Genomic DNA, 27,863 nt, shown 5'->3' on the forward strand with positions numbered 1-27,863 from the left:
CCTCCCGCCCCTCCGCCGTCCCCCGGCCGAGGGAAGCGGCGAGGCCCCGGCGCGGAGCGGAGCTCGGCGGGGCAGCTCCGGGCATGGGGCGCCCCCGGAGGCCGCGGCCTCTGCGAGCCTCCCTCGGCTGCCTCCTGGGCCTCCAGCTGGTGCTCGGCGCTGCGCACCCAGGTGGGACCGCGCCTCCCCACCGGCAGCTCTTGGGGTGGGGGGCCAGGAGCGATGCAGGCTCGGGGGGAGCCCCCTAAATTCCCCCCCCTAAAATCCCCTCCCTCAGCCCCCGGGGCGCTGCGCGGGGGTCCCCGGCCGTGGGGAGGGCGGGGGCCGCTGGGCTCCGGCGCGGTTTTGTGGCTTTTCCACCCCCTCGCTTTTCTTCGCTTTCCCCTCGGCTCCTGTTACTCCATCTCCCTCCGGTCGCCTTTTGGACCACCGCGTTTTGTTTTTAGCCCCCGCCGCCGGCTTTGGTTTCGCCGCCTTTTTTTTTTTTTTTTTTTTTTTTTTAAAATTTTTCCCGATCCCCCGCCGTTTTGGGGCTTTTTTTTTTTCCCTTCAGTTCCCCGCTCCGCACGGCCACGCAGCGCCTGCAGAGCCCGGGGGAAAAGTTTCCGAGGCTCCGGGGGGGGTGGGGGGGGGGGTCGGGGAGGCTCCGGGACGGGGCCGGGGGTCTCCGGGGCCGGGGGCTGGCAGCGACCCCCAGCCCCGCACCGGGCTTTTGTCTCCCCGGAGAGGGGCTGAAGGGTTTCTTTGGGGTTCCTCCTCCTCCCACCGCGTTCTCCCCTCCCAAACTGTTCATCCCACGTCCAAGTGGGTATTCGCAGACTTCCCTTTTTGCAGGACTTTCACAATAAATCGTGGCTCTTGGGTGGTTTTTTTTCCGACGACACCATGTGCCAGACGCCGGGGGCTCCTGGGGCCGCCCCCCCCAGCGAAGCCATTTCAGCCCCTTCAGCCCGGGACAGCCCGGTGCCCGTTTTGTTGCCCCCATTCGGTTAATTTGTCCCTATCGAGAAAACTTTTTTTTTTTTTTTTCTCGAAATTAAAAAAATGAAAAAAATTCGAAATTGGCTACTTCTGCCCGAACAACAACAAACGTAAACCCTTGGCCTATTTTATTAGAGTACGCTCAGCAAATCCAAAGCAGATTTGGAAATGGCAGGATGGGAGGCGCTGCTGCCCTCCTCCCCCTGGCCCCCCGCTCTCCCCCGTGGCGTTTGCCGGTGGGGGACAAGGAGCAGGAGCAGGGACAGGGACAGGGAAGGGGGACAGGGAGCTGCCACCTCGGCCAGGGGCAGAGCGGGGTTTTTGGTCCCTTTGCAGTGCAGCGTTTGGAGGCAGCCCGGTGCCAAGGGCAGGATCTGGCCCAGGAGCGTAAGCGGAGGCACGGCTGGGAGAAACGGCCTAAAAGCTGGGGAAGGGACGGGGCGGTGGGGAAGAAATCCTCCTAGTGCTGGGGCACTCGGTGGAGGCTTTGCTGCTGCATGGGGACCATCTCCGATGAACTCTCCTGAGCCGAATTCCCGTTAAACCTCCTCTCGTCCCCACAAACGCCTTTTCTCGAGGTCGCAGATCCCTCCTTTTGCAGTGTCCTGGGGGGGGGCTGCTTGATTTCTGCAGGGCTCTGCTCCGTCGGGCCCGATCCCAGCCGCTTTGCCGCTGGAAGGAGCCAGGTCTGGCGCGTTCCCCTCGCCCGCGTGACGCCGAGGACAGAGGCACCTCTGTCCCTGCGGTCGGTGGGAGTGCGGCGAGGTGGGAGCGCGGTGGCAAGCGGCGGTCCCGCGCCGGGGCCCGGGAGGAACAAGGAGGCTTTGAGCTTCCCCCAGCCCAGGTTTCGTTGCTGGCTGGATTGGGGTGCGAGGCTGCTGCGGGGCTGGGAACGCCATTTATTATTATTTATTCTATTGGGGATGGGATTTAAGGGCGTTTGCCGGACCTCCAGGGAGCCCCGCAGAGCCTGCGGGTGCTGTTTGCCTTTCTGCACCTCTCTGTCCCTCCCTGCTCATTTGCCCTGGGGTCTCTCCATGCTCATTCATTTCCCTCCACCCTATTCCCTGTTTTTTCTGCTGCCCTCCCCAGCATCTTCCCCCGGCTGGGACCTGGGATGGGGACAGGGGACGGCGCTGACGGAGCTGCCACGTCCCAGGTGCGGCTGCCCGGCCGCCAGGCGCTGAGGTCTCTGGTGCTGAGATTGCAGCTGGGAAGGATCTTGCTTGGGTCTGGGGATCAGTCCCCGATGTCCCCTCAGTGAGCACTCTTTGGAAGGATGCTCTCTGCATCCAGGTCCTTGGCGGGGGCCTCGGGGACCTCGCTGATGGTGTCGCTTTTCCCCTGCCAGTGCGGAGCCTCCCCATTGCACCGGGAAAGGCTGAAAAAAAATGGAAATTTTGGGAAAACTTCTCCGCCCAGCCAAACCGCGCAGCTCCCCTGCATGGGGCCGAGCGCCTGTGGCTGAAGGCAGGGGCTGCCACGGCGGCTTCGCGGGGCAGGGAGGGGGCGGAAGGGACCCGCGGAAGAATTTACAGCCTTTAAAATAAACACAGCAGGCTGCGCGTGAAATCCCCCCCGTTTTCCTCTTTGCAATGGAAATAGCTTATTGTGTGGCAAATGCGGCTCCGAGAAATGGTAACCGGGATTATTTGGGAGCAGGAAGGGGCAACGGCGGTGTCGGATTTGGGGTAAAAGCTCCGCAACCTGGTGCAGGGCCAGGGGAAGTCAGGAGCTCGCCTGCAGCCTCAGCAGACAGCCGGGCCGAGAGGAAGAGGCAGGCAGAAGAAGGGGTTGCTTGCGCAAGAATTAAAAGAATGACAAGCAAACGAGATTTATTCCTTAATGCAAAGCTGCCCCCAAAGCCACCCAAAGCCGTGCGATGCCCGGGGATATTTCCCATGTGCTCGACGTGGAGCTGCTGCCCCCATCCTGGGCTGGCTCCCGTGGCGAGCGTTGGGATCAGCGTTTGGGGTGACCCCGACTTGCCCCGCACCTTCCTATGTGCAGCCTCGGCTTTCTTTTAACCCGTAAACCACAAGCAGACGTGCTCGAGCCGTTGTAACGTAACTTGGCCTCGCAGCTCCTTGTGCAGTCCTTTCCATTCAAGATTTCCCGGGGAAAAATTAGCCGTGAAATCAAAGCAAATGGCTGCTGATGGCTGGAATCGCTGCCGGTGGGATCAGCTTTTACAAACCCAGAGCAGGAGAGCCCAGCCCCGGTACCCCGCGGGCGCTGCTCGGGTCGGGTTTGGGGCGTGCAGCCCGCGACGATTTCGGGGTGGCGACACGGGCGCACGCGTGGCGGCCGCGCTCTGCTCTGAGGGCTGCTCCGGCGAGCCGCAGGATTCCTGCTGCTGCTCCTCACGTGCAGCCGGGGAGCAGGGTTTTAATTAATTTGAACCGTGCCGAGCCCGCAGAACATCACATTTTTCTCATTCTTCAGATTGCTTGGAGCCCGAAAGAGACCCACACAGATGCTCTTTCTCGTAAAGGACCCATCTTTAATTAATTAAGGGTTAGCAAATGATTAGTGGGTTGACATGCAGATTCTTGAGCAAACTCCTGAGCCCGGGAGGGGAGGTTTGGGTGCTTGCACGAGGCACTTTTCAGACACGATGCTTTTCGTGTCCCAGTCCCAGGGAGAGCTCAGCGCTGCGTTGTGCCTTGTGCTGTCACAACAGGAACACAAATGGGATTTTTCCAGTAAAACAGCATGTTTGCAGGATGGAGGTGAAAATGGGAACGGGGTGATGGAGAGCTTCTGTGCTCCCCGTGTGAATCCCAGCACAGCGACTTTGTGCTCTGCAAAATGGCCCCACCAACCCCAGTGCCCTCTGTGAGCATGGGATGAGCAAATTGAAGAAAAGCTTCATTTCAACATCTCGTCCCTTAAAAAAAGAAGTAGATATCCCTTTGGGGTGCCTGGAGCCTGATCCTTGCCATGCAAACACGCCTGGTTTTGCTGAAATGGAGGTTAATGAGCACTGGTAGCCCAAGTTGGGGCGTTGTGTGAGGAAGGATGATGGAGAAGCAAGGAAGGAAAAAATTGTGCATCCTTATCGGTGTTTATTATTATTGTGTTTATTAGTGTTGAAAAAAATGTTACTTTTCAGCCAATTGCTAGACCCCGTTTACGGGGCCGTGCGTCGGGGCTCTCCTGCCCAGCCCATTGCTGGAGCCTGGAACCAAGCTGGGGGAAATTTGGGGGGAAAATCCAGGTGCTGGGCACGGAGGGCTGATGCTGGGACTTGTCCCCTTCCAGGGGTGGGTTAAGTCTCTTGGCCTACCCATGGGCAGCATCCCCCGGGGAACACGGCCCCGTGCTTATGTCTGCATCCCGGGCTGGGTGCGGGGAGGACGGACCGAACGCCTGCAGGGAGCCTGGAGCTGTGGCCCTGATCCGGCACCCCCCAAGGCAGCAGAAAATGAGCAGGGTGGTAGGTGGCCTCCTCGGGTCGCAGCCGGGTAAGGAGCTCGTCGCGGCGGGCTCCCACCCTATAAACCAGCAGCGGCTGTTCGCCGCGCCGCTGCAGGCTCCGGGCGCGGGTCCTGGTGCTGCACGCCCACATCGCGAGCTTTGCTGCTGTTCCTATGACGAGTGACCTGCTCTCTGAGGTTTATTAGAGTTTAAAAACCACCACCAGCAGCAGCAGAACCCCTCTTTTGTCCTGGTGCTTGGCTTCGAGTGCTTGGAGCTGTGTGCTGCTGTGTCCCGGGGATGCTGTGGGCCATGGGTACTGCAGCCACGTTTGTCACCGCTGCATTCCCAGCCCTCGGAGGGCTCCTTCTTTGGGCTTCCTTTGGCCAAAAATTGCTCTTCATGACCATGTTTTTGCTCTTCTACACGCTAAAACCTTGGGATGTCTGCAGCCTCACCTGGGCAAACTACTGGGGTGCAGAAATGCTGGGGCTGTTTCTCTAAGGAAGGGGGATTTCCTCCAGAACACCTCACCCAAATTAAGGTGGAGCTGGGGGGACCCTCCTGTGCCCCTCCAGCTTTGGGATCCTGCACCCCTAAATGTCACTGGGGGTGGATTTGGGGGCTCGGTCTCTCTCCGTGTGCCTGCGGTGCTCTCCCCTCATGTGTGTCTGTGGGTCTGCGCGTGGAGCTCTCGCTGTTGGATGAAACCCTCCTGTGCCTGATGAGAACACTTTGGATTTCTTCATTTTTTTCTTGGTTTTATTCCAGAGTTTTAACTTCCTCGGTGCTCACCTCCCCCCTGGGCTGGGTACATCCCCATGGATGTTACTGTGAAGGAGCTGCTGCTTCCTGCCGCTTCTCCTCCAGCTTTACATCGTGGGTTTTGGGGCCACTGCTCAGCTTTGGGCAGCGATAAAGGATGAAAAATCAGCAGTTTGGAGAAGGCGGCTTGGGGGCTGCCGTGCTGCTTCCCACTGGGACAGCAGGGGGACAGCACGTGAGCTGGGCTGGGCTCGCCAAGCCACCCGGCACGTAAACGGGAAGCCTTCGGCCTCACCTGCCGCCCCGGGGGGCTACGAGGGACCTGGCTCCCGGGGCTTGGAGCCAAAACCCAGCCCTGGTTGCTCCCACGGAGCTGACGTTTATCGTCGGCCCCACTCAGGGCCACCTCCGTGGCCTCTCATCCTGTGCTGCCCACGTCCCCAAATTGCAGGTTGCGATGCTTTCCTTAATTGCCCTGCGGTGGCAAAGCCGTCGTGGGAAGGGCTGCGCTGAGATCCTTCTGGTTCGGACTTTCTGGTGGCTAAAAGCTTGCTTCTAAAGAGGCAGGAAAACAAACAAAAAATGCCGCGGGCAGGCAGCGGGACAGGGCTGCTCTGGGCTGCCCCGCCAGGAGGATGCAGGATAAAGAGGTACGGGGGCAGCTCCCAGCCCTGGCCAGATTTTGGCCGTTCCAGGCAGAGCATCAAGCTGGTGTCCTGCTCTCCAGTTCCTTCATCTCCAAAATTGGGTGCAAAAACCCACGGAGCATCTCTGACAGGGTCACCCATGTGGAGCTATGGGTGAAAGGAGTCACCCGTAGCTGCTCCGTCGCTGTTGAGGGTGGTGCTGGTGATTTTTGTGCGTGGACTCGGAAGAGGTTTTGTCCCTGTGGTGTCCATGTTGGACGATGATTGAAGGGCACTGGGTGAAGTTGTGGTTTGCAGAAGTCTACAGTTCTGCTCAAGTTTTGTTGCAGCGTGGACCAGGCTGGGGTTTTACCCCAAGAGCATCACTCCTCCGGTGCTGACCCCTGCGAGGGCTGGGTTTATCCTCCGGGATGACGGCGAGGGAGAAGGTGTTTGGCCGGACACCCACCCCATGCCCCAGGCACTCCGCCGGCAGCACCCCAGAGCGCCGGGCTCCTGCTGGAGCTTTCAGCGCGTGCTGCAGTGCTCTGAGCACGATGTGCTCCCGTGCCTCTGTACAGAGCTCCCGTCGTCCTTCACAGAAATGCAGCTCCAGGAGCTGTATTTCCAAATCAAAGATTTCAAATCAAAGATTTCAATTCTTTTTTTTTTTTTTTTTCCAAAACAAAGATTTCTGGCACCAGCGAAGCTCCCCGCTCCTCCTGTGAGCCGGGGCACGAGCTCATGCCCCAAACCCATGCCCCAGGAGGCAGCAACTCATCCAGAGCTCGCTCCACGTTTCACCCATATGAAAACTCTCGGCGGCACACCCAGGGCCCGTGGCTCTGAGCAGCTTTTTGCTGCACCTGCAGTGTTGCTCTGGGGCCTCCAGGAGCTTGCTGAGGCCATCACGGCGTTGCTGGGACGGAGCCTGGTGCCAGCAGGTAACATCCCGTCCTTTCTTTAGCCCCAAACCCTTAGGCTGTAATTTCCAGGCTCCACCTTGTCCATTTTTAGAGCTTTTTTGTGCCTTTCTGGCCCTGGGCTGCCCCTAGAGTCTGGACAGCTTCCTCCAAACCCACGCAGTGCTGCGGGCACAGCCCCAACAGGCACGGATCCGGCACCTGGCACCAATGGGGACGGAGACTGTGGGGCGCTGAGCACCCCGACACCCCTTCCCCAGGGTTTTTCCCTCCCACTATGAATTTTTGGGGCAGCCTTTTGCAAAGTCAGGTTAAGCAATAAGCGGAGGAGGGTGTCCCGTTGCTGACCCCTGCTGCTTACGGCTGCTGCGGGGCTCACGGCGTGGAGGGTTTGTTCCCAGCACCCGCGGGCTGGCGTTCGGCTCCCCACGCGCTGCTGCAGCCATGGCCCGTGCCCCGGCCCCGGCCAAGTTTTTGCTTAGTTGGGAACTTGCCGGGATTAAAAAATGTCCTCTGAGAAATGAACGGGCTTCTTCTTCTTCCAATCTCTGGCTTTTGGTATCGTGCACGTGGGGAGCCTGCACCCCCCGCGCCCCCTGAGAGCTCCGCGAGCAGGCTCCGGTTTTGTGTGTTTGGGGCCGGCTGTTCTCTGGAGCGAGGTCGAGGTGCACGAAGCTTTGTGCTGAGCCTACCAAAAAGCCCTCTGGTCGCTTTCTCCTCCTTCCTCCATTTCTTCCTCCTCACAGAGACAGATCAGCGGAGCTGCCTGAGCCGAGCCACTTGCCGGAGCCGCCTGGAGCAGCGTGGCCAGGGCAGGGGGAAGCTTTGGGTGAATAGGAAACGAAAACCTTTTCAGACAAAAAAGTCATATAGTGGCAAAAACCCAAAGCAACCAAAGTTAAATATAGTCAGGCCCGTGAGTGGGCTCTGACTTCTCGTGATGTTTGTAGTGAAAAAAATGGTTGTTTTTAAAAATAGTAATAATAACCAAAAGCAGTGTTCTCAACGTGCTGCTGGTCACTGGGGCGTGGGGGCAAGAAGCAGGCGGAGGTTTTGGACGCAAGGCATCAGCTGGAGCAAAGCTGCCTGGGAAGCCCTGCCCAAGTGCAGATCCTGATGGTTTTACTGTTTTTTGTTGGTTTTGAGACGGGAAGGAATGAGGTGGCCTTGGAGATGCGTTCCTGCGAGGGAGGGTGCAGGAAAATGCCAGGAGGTGGAAGTTCAGGCCATGGCGAGTGGGGATGGTGGCGTGGGGGTGCTGGAGGCCAGCATGCAGCACCCGGGCTGGGATTTCAGAGGGTCCCGACACAAGGCTTCGTGTTTGCCCCTGGGGCCGTGCCTGTGCGAGCGGCGGCTCCGTGCAAGCGTTGTCCATCGCGCCCTGCCCATGCAGGGGGACGCCTGCCTCCCAAACCTCCATTGCTCCGCGGCTTTTTAACACATCCCCAGGCACAGGTGAAGATGACGGCCGTGCTCTTATTTTCCTGCTCTGGTTTCCTTACCCAGAGCAGACGGCTGGTGCCGGAGCTGGTGGTGTGGCTCCTCTGGTGCTGGTGCAGGTCTCGTTTCGAGCACTGTTGCCTCGGGACGCTGCTGATGGGGTCTCAGATTTGAACAGCCCAGTGCCGTTGTTGGAGCGGACGAGTTCTTTGTGCCGGCTCTGATGCCTGAGAGCTGCTTGCTGGTGCTTTCTGGGGGTGCCAGGAGGCTTCAGCTCGGTGCAAGTGCCTGGCGGGGCTCCCAGAGCAGCCATCACCCCAGGACAGGCGATGGGGGTATTCCCGGAGGGAGATGGTGTCCCGCAGCCTGCTGGGTGCTGTGTGCAGGGATGCACCCCAAAACGTGCCATGCGTGGAGAGGGAACGGAGGGGGTGAAGCGTGGTGCCAACCCCCCGGCAGTGCTTTAACCCTTTCCCCATGCTTTTCCTCCCTCTCTTTCTCCCCAGACTCCAAAGTCTTCCTCATCTACAACGCGGGCGCCCAGGGCTGCCTGGAGACCAAGGACTCGCTGGTGCGGCTCGCCAAGGGCTGCAACGCCAGCGCCCCGGCCCAGCAGTGGAAATGGGTCTCGCGCAACCGCCTCTTCAACGTGGGGGCCATGCAGTGCCTGGGGGTGTCGTGGCACGGGGCCAACGCCACGGCCGGGCTGCACCCCTTGGCCACCTACGAGTGCGACCGTGAGTCCGTCAACATGCGCTGGAGCTGCCGCAGCCTCGGCGAGCAGCTCTCGCAGCACCTCGGCGCCCGCCCGGGCAATTCGTCGCTGGACAGAGGGGACCAGGCGCGTGGCTCGCAGTGGAGGACGTACGGCACCGAGGAGGATCTGTGCTCCGTGCCCTACTCCGGTAACACCTCGCCGGGTGCTGGGCTCGCACTCCGCACCCTGGGTGCTTCCCAAGCCCCCTGCTCCTCGTCCCCATTGCCTTGGTGCTCAGACCCAGGGAGACACCCAGGAGGTGTTAGCAGCAGGGTTATCCCCTAAGCAAAAGCAGCCCCAAAATGGAGGGGAGGGGGAGCAGCCCCAAATCCTGCCCAGGGAGCTTGTCAGGCTTGCTGGGGCTGCAAAACGAGGCGGGAGCAGGGCGATGGGATCACCCCCACAGATGGGATCACGCCCAGCCAGTCCCCGAGCAACCGCAGCCTCCCTGCCAGCTGCCCCTGGTTTTATTGCTCAGCGTAACGCCACGTGTAGAGCATCCCTCGGGCCAGCTGGGGTCAGCTCTCCTGGCTCTGTCCCCCCCCAGCTCCCTGTGCACCCCCACTGGCACCCGAAGCGGTGACGTCCTCGGCTCAGTGTAAGCACCGCTCATTGACAGCTAAAACATCAGGTGTTATCAGCGTTACTTTCCCCCTAAATCCCCAACACGGCCCCATCCCAGCTACTAGGAAAAAAAAAATCACTATTCCAGCTGAAACCAGGACATTTGGGCGTCCCAGGAGCCCTCACTGGGGGGAAAAACCCACACCCCTCACCCCAATGTCCCCCCAGCTGCCCCGTGGCTGCAGCCTCAGGAGGGGGCCCCTCTTGTCCCGCAGAGATCTACACCATCCAGGGCAACTCGCACGGGAAGCCCTGCACCATCCCCTTCAAGTACGACAACCAGTGGTTCCACGAGTGCACCAGCACGGGGCGGGAGGACGGCCACCTCTGGTGCGCCACCACCCAGGACTACGGCAAGGACGAGCGATGGGGTTTCTGTCCCATAAAGAGTAAGTGGGGGCGGCGCGTCCCGTCCCTCCCCCCCGGTGGTGCAGGAGCATCCCCAGGCTCCCCAGCACCTGGGTTTTGTGAGATATGGGGTTTTTTTTTTGAAGTTTGGGGAGGGACGTGCTGGCAGCTCGCCCCTGCCAACTGCTTGTCCCCGTAGGTAACGACTGCGAGACCTTTTGGGACAAGGACCACCTCACCAACAGCTGCTACCAGTTCAACTTCCAGTCCACGCTGTCGTGGCGGGAGGCTTGGAACAGCTGCGAGCAGCAAGGCGCCAACCTGCTCAGCATCACCGAGATCCACGAGCAGACCTACATCAACGGTGAGCGGGGTGCCCCGCGATGGCACCCGGGTGCTGGCTGCGCCCATGTCTTCGCCACCCGGGGCAGAGCTGGTGGCCCCATGGCCATCAGTAGCCCCAGGTTGGGCTCTGTGTCCTGGCCGGGTGGTCTGGGGATGGTTTTGGGCTGGGGTTGAGCTTGGCCTTGCTGGAGCTGGGGGACTGATCCTGCCCCTCTCTCTGCCTTGGCGCCAGGGCTGCTGACGGGGTACAGCTCCACGCTCTGGATCGGGCTCAACGACCTGGACATCAACGGGGGCTGGCAGTGGTCGGACAACTCGCCGCTCAAATACCTCAACTGGGAGAGCGGTGAGCCGGGGGGCTGCGTGCGGCCGGGGGGCTGCGTGCGGCCGGGGGGCTGCAGCGGGACAGGGCACGCAGTGTGGGGCAGGGGACGGGCAGGTAGCGGGGAGGTGGCTGGGCTGCCCAGGGGACCGGGTGTCCTGGGCTGAGCATCCTTGTGCCGAGGGGCACAGCCTGCCACTGATGGGCAGCTCAGTGCCAGAGCATGGTGGAGGAGGATACAGGTGGTGTTAATTTACCCACGTCCATCTCTAGCCCCGAGGGAATGCCCTGGTTGTGCTGTGCCATCACCCAGAGGCACTCGTGGGGACAGAGGTACTGCGGGAGGAGGGCTGGGGACAGCTGCACCTGCCCTGCGAGCCCCCCAGCACCCTGTCCCCCCCCCTCGGCCCCTTTTCCAGACCAGCCCGACAACCCCAGCGAGGAGAACTGCGGCGTGATCCGCACCGAGTCGTCCGGCGGGTGGCAGAACCGCGACTGCGGCATCGCCCTCCCCTACGTCTGCAAGAAGAAGCCCAACGCCACCACCGACCCCTTCCTGACGGGTGAGTGGGGAGGATGAGCACCCTGGTGGGGAGGCTGAGCGTCGCCCCGCACTCCCCAGGGAGTAAATCCAGGTGGAGAGCCCTGCTTCCCTGCCGCATCCCGGCTCTGATGCGGCCGGAGGACACTGCCCATGTGCCAGGGCAGCTGGTGGAGGTGTTCAGGGTGTCCCAGGGTGGGAACAGGTTTGGAAAACCCCCGAGCAGCACCACCTCGGTGCTCGGTGCAGTCACAGGTTGGGCGTTAGGAGAGGGATCGAGCGACACGGGAGCTCTCCAGTGCTTTCCCAGATCTTCGGGCTCTGCTCTTGCATCCAATCTGTGCAAACAGAAGGGATTTGGGGGTTGTTTCCAGAGCTCTAAAGGTGCCGTTGCTTGCACTTCGCTTGGTTTTGGCCGTAGCTTTCCCACACCTTGGCCTCTTGTCCAGAGCACAAGGCGCTCTCTGAGCGCTCGAGCAGCCCCGTAGGACCGTGGTGCCCCGCAGAGGAGAGGGCTGGGGAGCGGGACGGGAGCCCTCAGCTGCTCTTCTCCTGCCAGACTCGTGGTCGGAGGTGAAGGTGGACTGCGAGCCCAGCTGGCAGTCCTTCCAGTCCAACTGCTACCGCCTGGTGGGCGAGAAGAAGAGCTGGCAGGACGCGAAGAAGACCTGCCTGCGGAGCGGGGGGGACCTGGTCAGCATCCACACCCTCTCCGAGCTGGAGTTCGTCACCAAGCAGATCAAGCAAGGTACGGGGAGCCCCGGCCCTGCCCAGGGGAACATTGGCATCCTTTAACGTTTGCATTTTGCAGCACCAGAGCTTGCAGGTTTGCTGTTGGGGTATCTGGGAGAGCCAAATGTGGAGCCCAGGAGCCTTCACGCTCAGAGCTGCATCGTGCTGTGACACCGAGGGCATCGATGTACGTGGTGCGGGTCCGGGCTCTGGTCCCAGCTCCCACACCAGTGCCCTGGGTGACTTTGGGCAGGACAGGGCCTGTCCAATCTCTGCATCCATACAAAACCACTTCTTTGTAATGCAAAATTAAAATTAATCAGTGGCTGTGAACAGTGTGGAGACCCCAGGCTGGGAAGCGGGGGGGTTGCTCAGCCACGTTCTCCACGGTGAAAATTTAAAAGCCATTCCCAGGAGCCTGCAGCACCAGGGTGAAAATAACATGGCCCCATCACTCATCCTCTTTGATTAATGCAGAAATGGGGAAAATCACAAAACTGGGATTTTTTCAGAAGGGATTTTGCCTGCTCTTTTGGCAGACGTGGAGGAGCTCTGGATTGGCCTAAACGACCTCAAGCTGCAGATGAACTTTGAGTGGTCGGACGGGACACCCGTGAGGTTCACCTACTGGCACCCCTTCGAGCCCAACAACTTCCGCGACAGCCTGGAGGACTGCGTGACCATCTGGGGACCGGTGAGGGCACGGGACAGATCCTGCACCTCCACAGCACCCCAAAGGGATGGGGATGGGGCACCTGGGGGAGCCGGGGTCAAACCTGGCTCATCCCAGCTCTTGGGAGGGGAAGGATCCAGCACTGCCCTGGGGGTTGCCGCAGGGAAGGGAAATCTATGGAGCGTGGATTGAGCTGGGAAATTCCCCGAGCTGTCAGCTGGGCTCAGTCCTGCTCTTCTCCACCCTTTCCAGGAAGGGAGGTGGAACGACAGCCCCTGCAACCAGACCCTGCCCTCTATCTGCAAAAAGCCTGGCCGGGTGAGCCAGGAGAAAGAGGAGGATGACCACGGGTGCCGAAAGGTGAGGGGGACGCGGGGCTGTGCTTTTTAGGCCAATTCCTTTGAATTCCCAAACTGCAGCCCCGAAGCACCCTTGGCACCCCCAGAGCTGCAGGTCTGTGCCCGGGGGGTGCCGAGCCCCTGCTTCCGGGGTTGTATGAGGCCATGGGAAGAAACTGGGGCAAAAATACGCCTCCGTCGTCCAAGATCCTCCCCCTTGGTCTGGCACGAGTTTCCAGCCAAGGAAGTTTTATTTTTATTTTTTTCCTGCTTGCTCGCCTTGCTTCTCGGTGTGCCAAAATGCTGCAGCAAAGTGGCTACGTGCAGGAGCGGGATGGGATGGGATGGGATGGGATGGGATGGGATGGGATGGAGGAACCTGGTGCATTGCTGCTGGTCGCCTTTACCCCATGGCCCTGGGCTCCTGGCATCTCTCTGGGCTGGCATCGGGCTGCACCCGATGGCTTGAGGATAAAGGGAGCGTCTGGGCTTTGAGATGCACAAAGCTCAGGGCTCCTGCAGGGGACCGTGGTGCTGCCGTCATCGGGATGGGACTGACGCTTCCTGGCCCTTACTAACACCGTTCTCGCTGCAAAACTTGTGCTCTCGGTCTCGTTTTCCCCATGTCCACAGGGATGCGGGCATTTCGGACACATGGTCTCAGCCAGCTGTGCCCTGCCTCAGTTTCCCCAGCTGGGCGGGGACGTGGCCGCCCAGCCCCCACGCCTGCTGGAAGGGGTTTTTGTGCCTCTGCCTTTGTGCAGGGAGCCTGGCATCACCGCTGCCCTTGAACTTCTCCCAGTGCTTCAGAGGCAGTGCTCGCTCACACCCAGTGCGGCAATCAGACCTCGAGGTGCTGCCGGGCTGCGCAGGCGGCTTTGCCCAGACCTTCCCTCCGTCCCTGCAAGGACAAACCCTGGCATGTGGCTGGCATCTGTGAGGGCTTCGGGGACAGGGTGGCAGCCAGGCGGGCTGGCACGCCGGGCCGGGTTTGGTGGCACCGGAGCAGGAGGACCCCCAGTGTCAGCGGGAGCTGGGGACAAGGTGCTGGTGGCGGCGTGCCACCACGCTCGGCCCCGCCGGCTCCTGACCGCACGCAGTTAGAGCACGAACCCTTTATTTTTGGAACGGCCTTACAGAGGGGCCATACTTGGCTTTGCTAACTTTGGGGAAAGTAACTCAGGACAAAAATGGGATTTGGAGTCATTTTCCTCCCAAAGGCACCCTCTGCATCCCTCGCTCTGCTTCCTCCCCACTGTGCCGATGGCACGTGTCCCCCAGTGTCACTGGGGACACGGATAAAACCCCAGTGATGCTTCCTACTGTATCAGGAGGGTCTCTGAGCTGAGGCCACCTACCCGCCCGGCCGAGCCCCTTCACCCTTCCCACCCTTTGCTCTCCCACCCCATGTGCATCCCCTGTCCCAGCGCGGCTGAGCCCCCGCATCCCTCCCCGCGTCCCTCCCTGCGCTGCCGCCCCGCTCACTGCTCTGGCAGAAAACAGGCGCTATTGTGTCTCCAGCCCCGGAGAGGCTCCAACATCAACAAGGCGAGCGATTAAAGCAGGCTGCGGTGGGACTCGCTCTCCGTTTGGCCCTGCCACATAAGCAGAGGATTGTGCTCCCCTCCCCGCACCCCGGCGGGGCCGGACGCTGGCAGGGAGAGTGATTGCTGCTGCTTTGAAGCTGCCCCGGGTGTTTGTTTTCCTCGCAGCCCTCCCTTTTGCGAGAGCTCTGGAGCAGAGCCGGGTCACGCCGGGTCGGCCGGGGGCAGAAGACCTCCCAGGAAAAGGCGGAGGTGGCAGCAGGGGACGTGGGACCTTGCTCCCATCCCACGTCTCCCGCAGCGGGGAGCTCAGCCTCTGCCTTTGGGGTGGTTTCACGGAGGAGGCGCGGGGGCCAGCGCAGCGGTGACCGGGTGACTGATGTCTGCCGTCTCCTGTCCCCAGGGCTGGAAGTGGCACAGCCCCTCCTGCTTCTGGCTGGGCGAGGACCGCGTCACCTACAGCGACGCCCGCAAGCTGTGCTCCGACTACGGCTCCACGCTGGTCACCATCACCAACAGGTCAGCGTCGCGCTCCGGGAGCCGGCAGTCCAAGGGTGGGGTTTGCCCCACGGCAGGGTTTTGCTTAGAATGGGAGCGAGGGCTGGGCAGGGCGAGGGGGCTCAGCTCCTGGCTTCTGCCCCCCAGGTTCGAGCAGGCGTATGTCAGCAGCCTCATCTATGGCTGGGACGGCGAGTATTTCTGGACGGCGCTGCAGGACATCAACGAGACGGGCGCTTTCCGCTGGCTGAGCGGCGACGAGGTCATGTACACCCACTGGAACCGCGACCAGCCCGGTAAGGGGACGGGGGTGGTGGGTGGGACAGAGACGTCCCCTTCCCTGCTGGCTCTGCCCCGGGGAGGGGACCGGCAGTGACCCTGAGGCTGGCTCCAGGTTACAACAAGGGCGGCTGCGTGGCCCTGGCCACCGGCAGCTCCATGGGGCTGTGGGAGGTGAAGAACTGCAGCACCTTCAAGGCCAAGTACATCTGCCGGCAGAACCTGGGCACGCCGGTGAACCCCGAGCTGCCCAGCCCCTACCCCACGCCCAGCCTCACCGGCGCCTGCCCCCCCGGATGGAGCGCGGACCCCAAGCTGCGGCACTGCTACAAGGTGAGGGGTGCCAGGGGAGGCGGCGAGCCCCGGCTGTGCCCTCCCATCCTAGGAGCGTGCGTTGGGGCTTGGGTGCCTGCAAAAGGCAGCGTGGACCCCGCTGCGGGCTGGTTAGGGGCTGGCAGCACTGGGGGGGGGGGTCTCTGAGTGGGGTCCTGGGGCTGAGCCCCCTGCTCCTCCCTCGCCAGGTGTTTAATTTTGACAAGCTGCAAGAGAAGAAGACGTGGATCGCAGCGCAGGAGTTCTGCCGGGAGCTGGGGGCTCAGCTGCTCAGCCTGGGCAGCTACGAGGAGGAGCACTTTGTCGCCAACACCCTCAACAAGATTTTTGGGTGAGGGGCCAGCACATCCCGCTGCGTGGGGTGCTCGGTGTGAACCCACGGGGATGGGGACCCAGCGGTGGGGCTGGCCTGTGCCTGTGGCTCTGTGCCACCGTGTGTGCAGAAAATGCATCGTTTGGGGCCGTCACACTTTGTATGTGATAGAAGTGCATGAAATTTGGGGAGGGATTTGGATTTATAACTGTTCCAGCCCTGAGCCTGAATGCACCAGGGAGCCTGTTACCTGGGGTCTAGCCTTTAGGTTTCATGGGGATAACAGGCTCCAAAAAACAAGCAAAAAAAAAAATAAAGGCCAAAATATAAATATATACCAATGTACAGATGTAAACACCTCTGTTTCGGAGGTTGGGCATGTTCTCACCACTTCCCCCCGGCACCCATAGCGAGTCGGAGCCGGAGATCCACGAGCAGCACTGGTTCTGGATCGGCCTCAACCGGCGGGACCCCGCGGGGGACCGGAGCTGGCGGTGGAGCGACGGGCTGGGGGTGAGTCGGCACAGGGCACCCCCTGCCCGGGTGCTGAGCACCCAGCACCCACCTGATGCAAAGCTGAAGCTCAGCGGCAGCGCCGCAGGCAGCAATTTGAGCTGCCATGGGGGGATTTCGGCAATGTGCTGCCCCGGTTGGCGTTTGGGGTGCAGGGGACAAATCCAGCGCTGGTGGAAACCCAGCCTGGGAGCCCCAACCCCGCCTGTCTCTCTCGGCCCCCCAGTTCTTCTACCACAACTTTGACCGCAGCAACTACGACGACGACGACATCCGGAACTGCGCAGTGCTGGACCTGGCGTCCCTGCAGTGGATGCCGATGCAGTGCGAAGCCCAGCTGGACTGGATCTGCAAACTGCCCAAAGGTACCGCCGGGCAGGGTCGGGGATAGCAGACACCTGGGGGTCAGGGAGCAGGAACCACGTCGGAGCATCGTTTTGGTGCAGGGGGTTGTGCCAGGAGGTGGGGAGGGTTGGTGGTGCCCGTGGGGTGCCTCCTTTCTGCAAGCAGTGCTTTTATGGCAGGATGAGCCCTAATTTGGTGGCTGGGGGGGTGAAGGCAGCACCCAGCCGAGCACACCTGCATCTGGGGAGGTCAGGGCATCTCTGCCCCATGCACACTTGGAGCAGGTGGTGTCTGTGCGGAGCATCCCAGCCTCGCATCCCGCTCACGGCCTCTCCTTTCTTCCCCAGGCGCTGATGTGAAGGAGCCGGAGATCACGACCCAAGGTGCGTTAGTGTCTGCCTGTAGGTGACGCGTGTCCATCTGGGACACGCCGTCCTCTGTGGGCATCTCCCATCCCGTAGCAAGCACAAAGCGAGCTGCGGTCACTTCAGGGCACTGGGAAGGGGCAGCGTTATCCGGAGGAGGAGGGACCCTGTGTGGGATCGTAGGAGGGATGGGAGGAGGGACAGGAACCAAGGAGTCCCCACGGCCGTGGCACCGCAGGGTGTCCCCGTGCCAGGCAGAGCACAGAGGTGCTGCCAGCTCCATCCCCAAACCTGCCCTCACCTCCTTGGTGGGTGCTCCATGGGGCCGGTCCCCACAGCCCAAGCTGAGCAGCGAGGGGGAAGCGCTGCCTGCAAATGCACGGCAGGATCAGGCCCCTGGCTGGATGCTGGCCCCCTGCACTCTCAGGGAGGAGCCCAGAGGCCAAACCCGTGCAGGGCAAAGGGACAAAGGGGTGGGGACGCGGTGGCAGCAGTGGGGGGACACTGCAGCATGGTGCCGGGTCCCTGTCTTCAGGCAGCAAAGAGTGGGTGAAGTACCAGGAGGCCGAGTACAAGTTCTTCGAGCACCACTCGACGTGGGTGCAGGCGCAGCGCATCTGCAGCTGGTTCCAGGCAGAGCTGGTGTCGGTGCACGGCGAGGCCGAGCTGCGCTTCCTGGGCCAGAACCTGAAGAAGGTGAGAGGTGGCGGTGACCTCCCTGGGTGCAGGTGTGCTCGGCTGGGTGCTGCCTCCCGGCGCTGCTCCCTGCCCCCTGCAGCTCCTCCTGGCACGGCTTCTTCTGTCCTTTGCCTGAAGGACGTTATCTGGGGACAGCCTGGCTCCAAGCTGGTGGCTGGTTTTGGTGCTCAGTGTTTCCATCGTGAAGCTTGTCACCAGCAAGATGCCACCACGGGGCATTCCCAGAGCACTGCGAGCTGCAGGGGGGCTGCACAGCCCCCACTGTCCTACCCCATGCCCCAAGTGGCCGTGGCTCTCCCCCGGGAGATGCACGGGGCCCTCCAGGCACTGATGTCTCTGCTCTGGTCCTGCAGTTCTCCAGGGGCCAGGAGCAGCACTGGTGGATCGGGCTGCACACCTACGAGAATGACGGGAGGTTCAAGTAAGTCAGGGCCAGGCTGAGCCCCCCGTGTCCCTGTGCGTCCCTGTGCCACCAGCCCCAGCCCGGAGAGCACCGCGGCTCAGCACCTGTGGCTCAGGCTGGGCCCGTCCTGGGCTGGTGCTTCTGAGATGCTGGGATGGAGGCTGCTGGTTCCTCACCCAGGAGATGGCAGTGGTGGGGCACGCTCCCAGTTCGGGCATGGGACTGGTCCCATTGCAGCCAGCTCGTAGCATTCACCAAGTCACTGCCCAGCCACGTGCTTTCCCAGGTGGTCCGATGGGTCCCTTCTCAACTTCGTCTCCTGGGCACCTGGCAAGCCCCGTCCCATCAACAAGGACAAGAAGTGTGTCTACATGACGGCCAGCAGAGGTGAGGGGCCGGGTCCAGCAGCACCAAAGGGGCAGGGGGCTGCAGGTGGGGCTGAGGCACCCTGCCCCGATGTGACGGGGACGTCATTGGCCTGGTTTTACCCCGCAGAGGACTGGGGGGACCAGAAATGCCTGACGGCGCTGCCCTACATCTGCAAGCGGAGCAATGCCACCGCCGTGAAGCCCTCCCCACCACCGATGCCCGCTCCTACAAGCGGAGGCTGTCCCCACGGCTGGTTCCCCTTCCTCAGCAAGGTACGGCAGGGCGGCATGGGGACGAACCCCAGGAAGAGGATCATCGGGTCAGGATGGGGCTGGGGTGGGTGTGGTGGGGGGGAGGTTTGAGTTCTGGGGCTGGGAGCGAAGGCTGTGAGGTGGGAGCACCCCAAGACCATCCCATGCCCCCGGTGCCCGTGCAGTGTTTCAGCTTCAACGGCCGTGACAAAGCTGAGATCGTGAAGTGGCCGGAGGCGAAGCAGGCGTGTGAGAACCAGGGCGCTGTGCTGGCCACCATCTCCAACCCCCTGGAGCAGGGTAGGTCTCCCCCCAGCCACCACCACTGCCACCAGCCCCACGGCTGCTGGGGGTGGCCCTCAGCACCTCGCCATCCCTCACAGCTTTCATAACGTCCATGCTGCCAAACATCTCCTTCGACCTCTGGATCGGCCTCCACGACGCCAAGAAGGAGTTCCAGTGGGTGGAGGGCGAGCCGCTGCGGCACGTGAGCTGGGCGCCCGGCGAGCCCTCGGGGTGCAGCGCCTCCAGCCCCAGTGACAAGCCGGTGAGCCCCCCCTGCCCCACACCCTGCCCCATAGCATCGCCCTGCCCCACAGCATCACCCTGCCCTGGGAAGGAGAGAGCTCGAGGCACCTGCCACCCTGAGAAGGCCTCAGCATGGTGTCCCACTGGTGGTGGGTTGTGGGGCTGAATGCTGTAGGGTGCTGGGGTGGCTCTCCGAGGACAGCGCAGGATCTGCAGCGTGGGGGTCCTTGGGCTGGGGAGAGAGTGTAGGGTGGGACATGTGCTGGGATCAGTGCTGATTTTGGGGCTTGGCTGCGCAGACCAACTGCGTGGTGGTGTGGCACGGCTCCCCCCCACACTTCACGGGACGCTGGGACGACCGGAGCTGCGTGGAGGAGAAGCACGGCTACATCTGCCAGCGGAGCATAGGTAGGGGGGTGCGGGGCTGAGCAGAGCTGGGGGCTGCCAGCCTCAGCCCAGCACCCCACAGCGTGGAGGTGCCACAGCCAGGGAGCTCGGGGCGATGGGGTCAGCCTGGGGGGAGCATGGGGCAGTGGGAGGGTGCAGGAGGACGGGCTTGACCTGGGGGAGCAGCTGGCCCCAGCGGTTTGTGGGGCCCCTCTGAACCTGTGCACATCAGCCTGAGTCCTGCCGGGACGTGCATCCTGATGGATGGCCCCGAGGTGGGGACGGCGCCTCACCACCGAGCAGCCCCGCTATGGATGTGCGCTCCCCAGCCAGGTGCATGCATCCCATGCACACACTGTGCTGCCTCGTGGACACCCCAGTTTGGCGAGGAGTTGACCCCCCGACATGCAGGAGCATCCTCTGACCGTGTCTCTTTACTCCCCCAGACCCGTTCCTGAGCCCCGCGCGGACGCCGTACCCCCCCTCGCCCACCGGCACCCTCTTTTACCACAACAGCACCTACCGCATCCTGCAGAAACCCCTCAGGTGGCACGAGGCCCTGCTGCTCTGCGAGACCCTCAACGCCACCCTGGCCACCATCCCCGACCCCTACAGCCAGGCCTTCCTCACCCAGGCCGTCAGCAGCCTGCGGGCCCCGCTCTGGATCGGGCTGGCCAACAACGAGGTGAGGGAACGGGGCCGGCACCCCCGGGTTGGGGGCCATGGGGGGTGTCGCAGCAGCCCCCCAGCCTCTCCCCTTGGCTCCTCAGGGAGGCCGGAGCTACTCATGGCTGACGGAGGAGAACCTCTTCTACGCCAACTGGCAGGACGGGGAGCCGCAGCAGGTCGCCGGCTGCTCCTACATGGACACGGACGGGAGCTGGCGCACGGCCGGCTGTGACACCAAGCTGCAGGGCGGCATCTGCCAGCTCCGGTCAGGTGCGAGGGGGGCGGCCGGGGGGGCTCTGCGGGCCCCACAGAGGGAGCTGTGTAGTGTTGGAGGTAGCATCCCACCGGCGCCTTCTGGAGGAGCTCCGGCCCTGTCACTATGGGTCTGGGTGGCCCAGGGTGCTCTGATGTGCAGTGGGACCCCCAGCACCCCGTCCCCCCACGTGAACTCATTGTGTGTGTGTGTGTCCCCAGGTGCCACCCGCACGCACAAGTGGAGCTACAGCGGCAGCTGCCCCAAGTCGCTGGAGGACTCGTCCTGGATCCCCTTCCGGGACCACTGCTACACCTTCCACATGGAGATCACCCTGGGGCAGAAGGATGCCATGCGGAGGTGCCAGAAAGGTAGGGGGGGGCTGCGGGAGAAGAGAGGTCCCCAGGTTGCCCTTGGCTGAAGCAAAACACCCTAAAATGGAGGCCCCGGCTCTGTACCAGGCCATCTCTGGTCAGCCCTCATCCCTCCCCAGCACTGCTTGGGGCTCCCGTGCATCACGAGGTTCATGGCCAGCAGCAGTTCCTCAGCTTTGTCCTCGCCGTTGCTGCCGCTCCCAGGCTCCATCCTCCAGGCCCTGGGCTTCCCCCTCACTCCCCTTTCTTCCGCAGTTGGTGGCACGGTGTTGTCCATCCAGGACGAGACGGAGAACGTCTTCGTGTGGGAGCATCTCCAGGCCTACGAGGGCCCATCCAAGGGCGCCTGGCTGGGCATGACGTTCAACCCCAAAGGTACAAAGGAAGGAGGGAGGTTTTAGGCCCTCCCTGGGCAACCCTGTGGATTCCCACCAGGTCTGCAGGGAGCAGAGGAAGCCCTCAGTGATGGCACCAGCTGAGGGGGGGGGGGTCGTGCTACGGTGTGACCAAGAGCACCAGCGTCTCAGGCTGTGCGGGATGTGCCACGTGTGTCCTCCCCTGGCTTTGCGGGCCCTCCCCATCACCCCTCACGCCTCCCCCTGCTTTCAGAACCGGGGCGCAGACAGGGCATCCCCTTCGCACCTCCCCAACCCAGTTCTTCCACTTCTCAGGAGGCACCTTGGTTTGGCACGACAACACCGCCGTGAACTACTCCAACTGGGGCCAGCACGACACGGGGCCCAGCATGCTGAGCCAGAACAGCTGCTACTGGATCCAGAGCAGCAACGGCGTCTGGCGCCTGGGCTCCTGCACCAACGTCACCATGGGGGTCATCTGCAAGATCCCCCGAGGTAGGGACCCCGCTGCAGAGCCTGGGCTGGTGTGGGGTGAGCTGGGGGTCTGGGCAGGGTGCTGCGGGGCAGGGCGCTGTTGGCCAGGGCGCTGTTGGCCACGTTTTGGGGAATTCCGGTGCAACGGGTGGTGGTGGTGGGGACTGCAGGTCCCAGTGGGACGGTGGGAAGAGGGGAGGGTCTCGTGGCCACGTACTCACCTATTTGTGTTGCCATTGCAGTGGAGGAGAGCAGCTTTTCCAGGGCAGGTGAGTGGCACTATTGGCAGTATCACTTCCCGCTGAGCCCAGCAGTGGGAGCATGACCTGGTCCTGTGGGGCCGTGCTGCAGCCCAAATTGCATGAATAACAAGAGGAACGGTGTTTGTAGGTGGGAAATCCCATCTTTTGGCACCTTCAGTCCTCCTCTGTGGAGAAATGTCTGGCCAGCCCTTTGGGCTCCTCTGCCCACCCCTTCTGGAGGGGCTTGTCCAGCAGATGCCACACCTTCTGGCGGGATCCTAAAGATCCAGCCCAGGAATTCACATTCCTGATGTGAATGCACATCAGGAACAACCCAGAGAGGCTGTCCTGCTCCAGGAGCTCTGCCATGAGCATGACATCCCCAAAACGCTGCAGTTCTGTCCCTCCCTGACCCACCCATCCAGAGAGCCACCACCTGAAGCTCCTCGTGTGCCAGGCTGGGGCTCGGGCAGGACACAGAGAAACGGCAGCCTGCATTTCACTGGCCTTTCCCCCTCCCTGCAGCTCTGCCGGAGAACACGACGGCCATCGCGGTGGTGGTGCTGTCGACGCTGGTGCTGTGCGCCCTGCTGGGCATCGCCGTCTACCTGTACAAGCGGCGGAAGAGCTCGGAGCGAGGCGCCTTTGAGAGCGCCCGTTACAGCCGCACCACCTCCAACCCCAGCGAAGCCGCCGAGAAGAACATCCTGGTGTCGGACATGGAGATGAATGAGCAGCAAGACTAACGGCAGGGGGGACGCTGGGGACAGGGGGATGGGGAGGGGGGGATGGAGAGCATCACACAGGCTATCCCCAGGGGGGACACGGCAGGGGCAGCAGCAGGGCAGGGAGAGGGGCTGGGGTCGGGGTGTCCCAAGGGTCACAGCTGACACCTCCGGGCTTGTCCCCGGCTGCTGGGCGTTTGTCTGCAGTGGCCATGGAGGCGGTTTCAGGGCTAAAAAGTTTAGGGGAAAGTTGCCCCCTCTTCTTCAAGAACTTCCCCTGAACAGGCTCCGAGACACCTTCCCCTTGGGAGAAGGCAAGCACAGGCGTTCAGGGCCCTGCGGTGGGCTTGTTCCCCCCGGAAAACAAGTTGGTGTCTGAGAAGACATCCTCCTGGGCAAGAGGTCTCCAAAGCCAATCTACCTCCCCTTCCCGTGTGCAAGGAGAGCCAGCCCCACGGCCCCGCCAGTCCTCTCCCCCTCCTCGTCCTCATCTCCCACCTCCGGCAGCAGAGACGTCACAGTGACCCCAGCAAGGACACCCCTGCCCCAACCCCGACAGCTCAGCGATGTGACCCCTTCTCCTCCCCGCTGCATCCCTCGGGCTGCATCTGGCCGCAGTGAGGCAGCCGCCACTGCTTCCTGCGGGCCGGTGGCACGATCCTGCCCTGCTCGCTGCTCCGAAGGTCCCCGTCCCGGTTAGCACAGAGCAAACCTCCCCGGCGGGAGCATCCTCGGCACCCCAGGTTTTGAGCAGATCAGAGAACTGGAACCCCAAGCATCCTCCTGGTGGTTAGGCGCAGCGCTGGTTGGCGGCCCCGCTCCCGGAGCTGCTCGGCACTCGGATCCCCCGAGAGATTTGGCCAGTTTCTGCCCGACTGCAAAGAGCGTGGAGGAGGGAGCAAAAAATAAAGAAAAGGCTCGGGGACGGGCGCCAAGAGCCGGAGCTGCCCTGCGTCCCCCGCGCCCACCCGCTCACCGCCCTTCCTTGCAGGGCAGGGACAGCGCAGGGCTGGTTTTGCTTGTTCGGGCCAGGAGGACGAGCGTAAGGGATGTAGGGTGGGCACCAATTCGGAATTTTTTTGGTGGTAACTTTGGAAGGTTTTTTTTTATTATTTTATTTTTTTTATTTTTATTTTTTTTTAAGGAAACGATAGCTTTTTTTTGCTATACTGTATTGAGTGCGTGCTGAATATATACGTTCTTTCACACAGCTGGCTGGGGTGTGTGTGGTTGCCTGTTTTTCATGTCAGGTGTAGGTGAGGAGGAGGAAGGCGCTGCATGGCTGAGCCCCCTGCTCGCTGTCGAGCTGTGCAATAAGGAGCGCGCGTGCCCCGGGGCTGAGCCGTCCTGCTCCTGCAGCAGCACCCCCGGCGCTGGGGTCAGGACAGAGGATGCCCGGAGGCAGCGAGAGATGCTCAAGCCCTGCGGGGGGGTCCCTGCTGGGAATGGGACCCAAAAGAGCCCCTATAACCTCTGAAGCAAGGCGGCAGAACCCCCATAAAAAGACGTTTTCACGTAGCCCTCTGCCTCCAAGGCTCACGGTTTTTTGTTGTGAAGACGACGGGAACTAGCTAAGTTGTGTTACTCTCATTTTTGACACCTGTGTGGATTTTAAAATCTGTTGATTTCACTTAAGCTGGACATTAAGTGTTTAAGAAACTGTTGGGGGGTGGGACAGGGGAACAAGGGATCCTTTCATTTTGTTTACTTTTTGGCAACGTCCAAAAGCCGCCACAACATTTCAGGGCGAGAGAGAGCCTGGAGCTGCCTCGGGTCCGGTTCTCGGTCTTGGCTTTGTCCACATTCATTTCCTGAGGTCCTTTCTGGCTTGGAGCTGTTGGTTTTCTTTCCTGATGTGGGTGCCGGATCCTGGAGAGCTGACCGTGAGTCTGTCCCCATCCCTGTCCCCAGCAGGCGTTCAGCTCCTCCAGCACCTGGGCTCGCGGGGGATGCTGCGCTGCGCGTCCTCTGTGACTCCTGCCGCTGGTGGGAAGGCCCAGAGGAAAAGCTGAGGTCAGGTTTGGTGGGATGGAGTCGGGGAAGAGTGGTGCTGAGGGCAAGAGGTGCAGCTGGGCAGGACTGGGCTCTTTTAGGACATTGCACAGAGCCCTTGGGCTCAGCAGGGCCGGCGCCAGGGTTCTCCATGCTCCGTCACAGCTCATGGCTTTCACCCAACCCTCTCCAGGAACACTTTTTTAAAGAGATTTTTCTTTTTCTTTTATTTTTTTTCTTGATTAATTTCATTCTCTTTCCTCCTTCTCTCCCTTCAAGCAAAGAAGTCTGTACAATATAGGGGAAATTTTGTGCAAGAATAATTTTGTCAGCTGTCGGCAGTGATCAGGATTGCAGGAAAGTTGCATATACGGTTAAGTGGTATCACCTATCACCATTAGAATAATGTGAAGAATTGCTTAAAAGGACCCTGTCAATTATATATATATATATAATATATATATATAGTTTTGCATTTTTTTACTCTCTGTGGTTTGTAAGATCCTTTTAGAAGCTTGGAAATAAAATTTCCTTCCCCACCTATTTTCTTCCTTTTTTTTTTTTTCTCCTTTCATTTGGGGAAAACCAAAATTTGTCTTTCTGTGCATCCCAAAGAAGCAGCAAAGCTGAGGTTGAAACGGCACCTACCGGCTCCGGGCGAGGGGAGCGGGTAGGTGGGTGAGGAGCATCACCGTGCTGCACGTCCCTGGGCACGGTGGCTGGCCTTCGCTGGCTGTTTTTTGGGTAGAGTCAGCTGGAGAACGGGCAACCTTCCCTTTTGGACACCCAGCCCTGCGGAGCTCGAGGGAGACGTCAGTTTGAGCAGAGCCCTTTGAAAAGCACTGAAATTTCTGTTTCTCGCTAAGGCTCGGGCTGCGATCCAGCACTTTTGGAGCACTTCACACGAGAGGTGGAAGAGACGCCGAGGAGCTGGCAGGAAGGTTGGAGGGGGCCGCTCTCGTTAATTGCAAACAGCAGTGGAAATAATTGCGCGCGACGCTGCAGCGCAGTGAGGGAGAGGACTCTCGAGTCACCCTCGCTCTGGACTCAGGGTGCCCGATCCCAAATCCAGGTAGGCAGTTTGTCTTCAAAGGAAGTCCTGTAAAACTTGCACTGCTGACTTTAGACTGTGAAGCCCACAATGTGCTTTAGTTTTTAATTTAAAAGAAATGGAGCCTTTGGGGGATGTAGCCGTCTGCAGTGACCGAAGGCCCTTTCTCAAGGAGGCGAACGATCTCCGCCTTCTGTGGGCTTTTCCCAGCTTGAATTAAGCAAACCCGTTTTAAGGGAGTCATTACCAAATTCCATGGTGTCTGGTTCAGGCTGGGCTCATCTGGAAAAGGATACGAAAGAGCGTTGTTATCTTAATCCCCTCTAATTTCCCTACTGACTCCTTACGTAGCAGTAGGAAGGCAACACCTCCCGGGCTGGCAACGAGGGCCGGCTACAATTAGTCAGCAGCCCCGTGCTTCTCGCCAGCCCCTGATCTGCAGACGAGGGGCAAAGTTTTTGGAGAAGAACTTCAGCTTGATGGTCAGAAGCATTGCACATCACGTCCAAGAAGTGCGGCACATCCAGGCCCCACGGTGGGCTGCGTCTGGTTAGCGGAGCCGCCCAGGCTGCCTGAGGCTCCCGTCGTAAACTGGGGCAGAGGAATGGGCCTGACGTGCCTGAGGTGCCCTTTTCTCTTAACCGATTAACAAAATGCCCCTGCTGGGGCAGGGAGCTGGGCTGCAGCAGTCGCACCGCACTGTGTCTAACATTCAGTGGGCAGAATCCGGCCCCGAGAGGCCCATTCCCTCCGGTTTGCCTGCACTGGAAGCAGGACCCAGCTTCTTGGGACTTGCTCCCTGCCTGTACTGAATACTTTTAGGACAGGATCCAGAGCATGCGGGAGGGGAAGGCTCGGGAGCCTTACGGTGCACCCCGGGGCAGAAGCGGTCCCATCCTGGCTCTGTTTTGCCTGCAGGCTATGGGGAGCAGCGCGCAGCCAGGGTGCGGAGTTTGCTGGGCTGAGCTGCTCTTCCCCAGGCAGTGCTGACACAGCTGCGTTTGCAAAGGTCACAATTCAGCGTTAAATTATCAGGAAAAAGCAAGCATTCAGTGGCCGCGGCGTATCAAGGACCAGGGATCCCTGGAGCTGCAGCGCTCGTGCAACGCGCGGGGGCTGCGGCCAGCGGACGCTGCCCTTTTGAAGCAAACCGCAGCTGGCAGCGGTTTTCATTTCACCCCATGGTAAAAACCGCTACTCTGAAAAGAACCAGTTTGTGCAAAACAAGTGACCACAAGATCTTTGTTTCCTCATTCCCAGAATCCAGCCCTAAGTCTGACTCAGAGGTTATTAATCTTTGCTGGATCAAGGAATGCAACCTTCTGTGAATACAGTGTCTGCTTAGTAAGGAATTTTATTCCTGGATAATGACAAATCTGCTGGGTACTCCTCGCTGCAGGTGGTTATTGGTCATAGTATAATGCATAGTTTGTCTTTAATAATTCCCCTCGTTTCATGCAGTTATACGTAGTTTATAAGGACCAACTTGGAGACGGGTGAGCACAGCCATGCGTCTGGATCAGGTTTCCAGTGACCGACAATAACCAGCACAGGGGATATTAAGTGCCTTAAAACTTGCAAAATTATACCCTCTCATCACACACAATAAAAAGATCTACAGTTTATTCAGTAATGCATTTCCAGTTTACGTGGAACTGAGAAGTTAGGAAACGTGTTAACCAGACAAGAATTCAGAAGGTTCCTGCACAAATCTGTGTATAGCTTAAAAGAATTTCTACAGCAAACTTGTGCCAATCGGTCCAATATTTTGCTGAGCTACATACTCCATAAATACTCCAGGCTTCTTGCTGTACTGTACAGTGAAGCCTTCAGCCTCCTCCTTATCTTCACTTCCAAACAACAGCAGTATTTACTAGTTGCTTCAGGTGGATTCGATATGGTATTTTTGCATGTCACCATTATACTCTAATTCAAGTCAAGGTCTGAGTAACAGCTTTTTTTCATTCCCCCTTCTAAAATGAGAAGGGACCCTCTTTGTTCAGGCTGTGCTATTTGCTAGAGAATATTGAACATTAGAACTTTACTGAAAGCTTTATTCCAGCTG

The 27,863-nt window shown here is 60.5% G+C and overlaps 1 protein-coding gene across 1 annotated transcript; it reads left to right on the forward strand.

Annotated features, from left to right (window-relative positions):
• On the forward strand, positions 1-25,290 carry MRC2 (mannose receptor C type 2). Its single transcript, XM_035347756.1, has 30 exons — positions 1-171; positions 8,662-9,060; positions 9,752-9,925; positions 10,084-10,248; positions 10,462-10,575; positions 10,971-11,114; positions 11,652-11,840; positions 12,364-12,518; positions 12,750-12,857; positions 14,783-14,898; positions 15,025-15,173; positions 15,272-15,489; positions 15,678-15,820; positions 16,213-16,315; positions 16,542-16,680; positions 17,008-17,043; positions 17,561-17,721; positions 18,078-18,145; positions 18,414-18,514; positions 18,623-18,768; positions 18,933-19,047; positions 19,131-19,294; positions 19,575-19,683; positions 20,109-20,347; positions 20,433-20,601; positions 20,806-20,955; positions 21,214-21,333; positions 21,630-21,809; positions 22,031-22,057; positions 22,556-25,290. Exons 1-30 carry the CDS (start codon positions 84-86, stop codon positions 22,774-22,776), a joined length of 4,410 nt encoding a protein of 1,469 aa, XP_035203647.1. The 5' UTR covers positions 1-83; the 3' UTR covers positions 22,777-25,290.
• Positions 25,291-27,863: the final 2,573 nt, after the last annotated feature.

Source organism: Oxyura jamaicensis, chromosome 27, assembly GCF_011077185.1.
Source record: "Oxyura jamaicensis isolate SHBP4307 breed ruddy duck chromosome 27, BPBGC_Ojam_1.0, whole genome shotgun sequence".
In the NCBI taxonomy this organism is placed as follows: Eukaryota; Metazoa; Chordata; class Aves; order Anseriformes; family Anatidae; genus Oxyura; species Oxyura jamaicensis.

What these genes read in the sequence shown, in the direction of transcription:
- MRC2 (XM_035347756.1), top strand. Translation starts at nt 84, where the DNA reads ATGGGGCGCCCCCGGAGGCCGCGGCCTCTGCGAGCCTCCCTCGGCTGC. An exon ending in CTGGAACCGCGACCAGCCCG is followed by an intron (nt 15,174 to 15,271) that starts GTAAGGGGACGG and finishes GGCTGGCTCCAG; the next exon opens with GTTACAACAAGGGCGGCTGC. An exon ending in CTACATGACGGCCAGCAGAG is followed by an intron (nt 18,515 to 18,622) that starts GTGAGGGGCCGG and finishes TTTACCCCGCAG; the next exon opens with AGGACTGGGGGGACCAGAAA.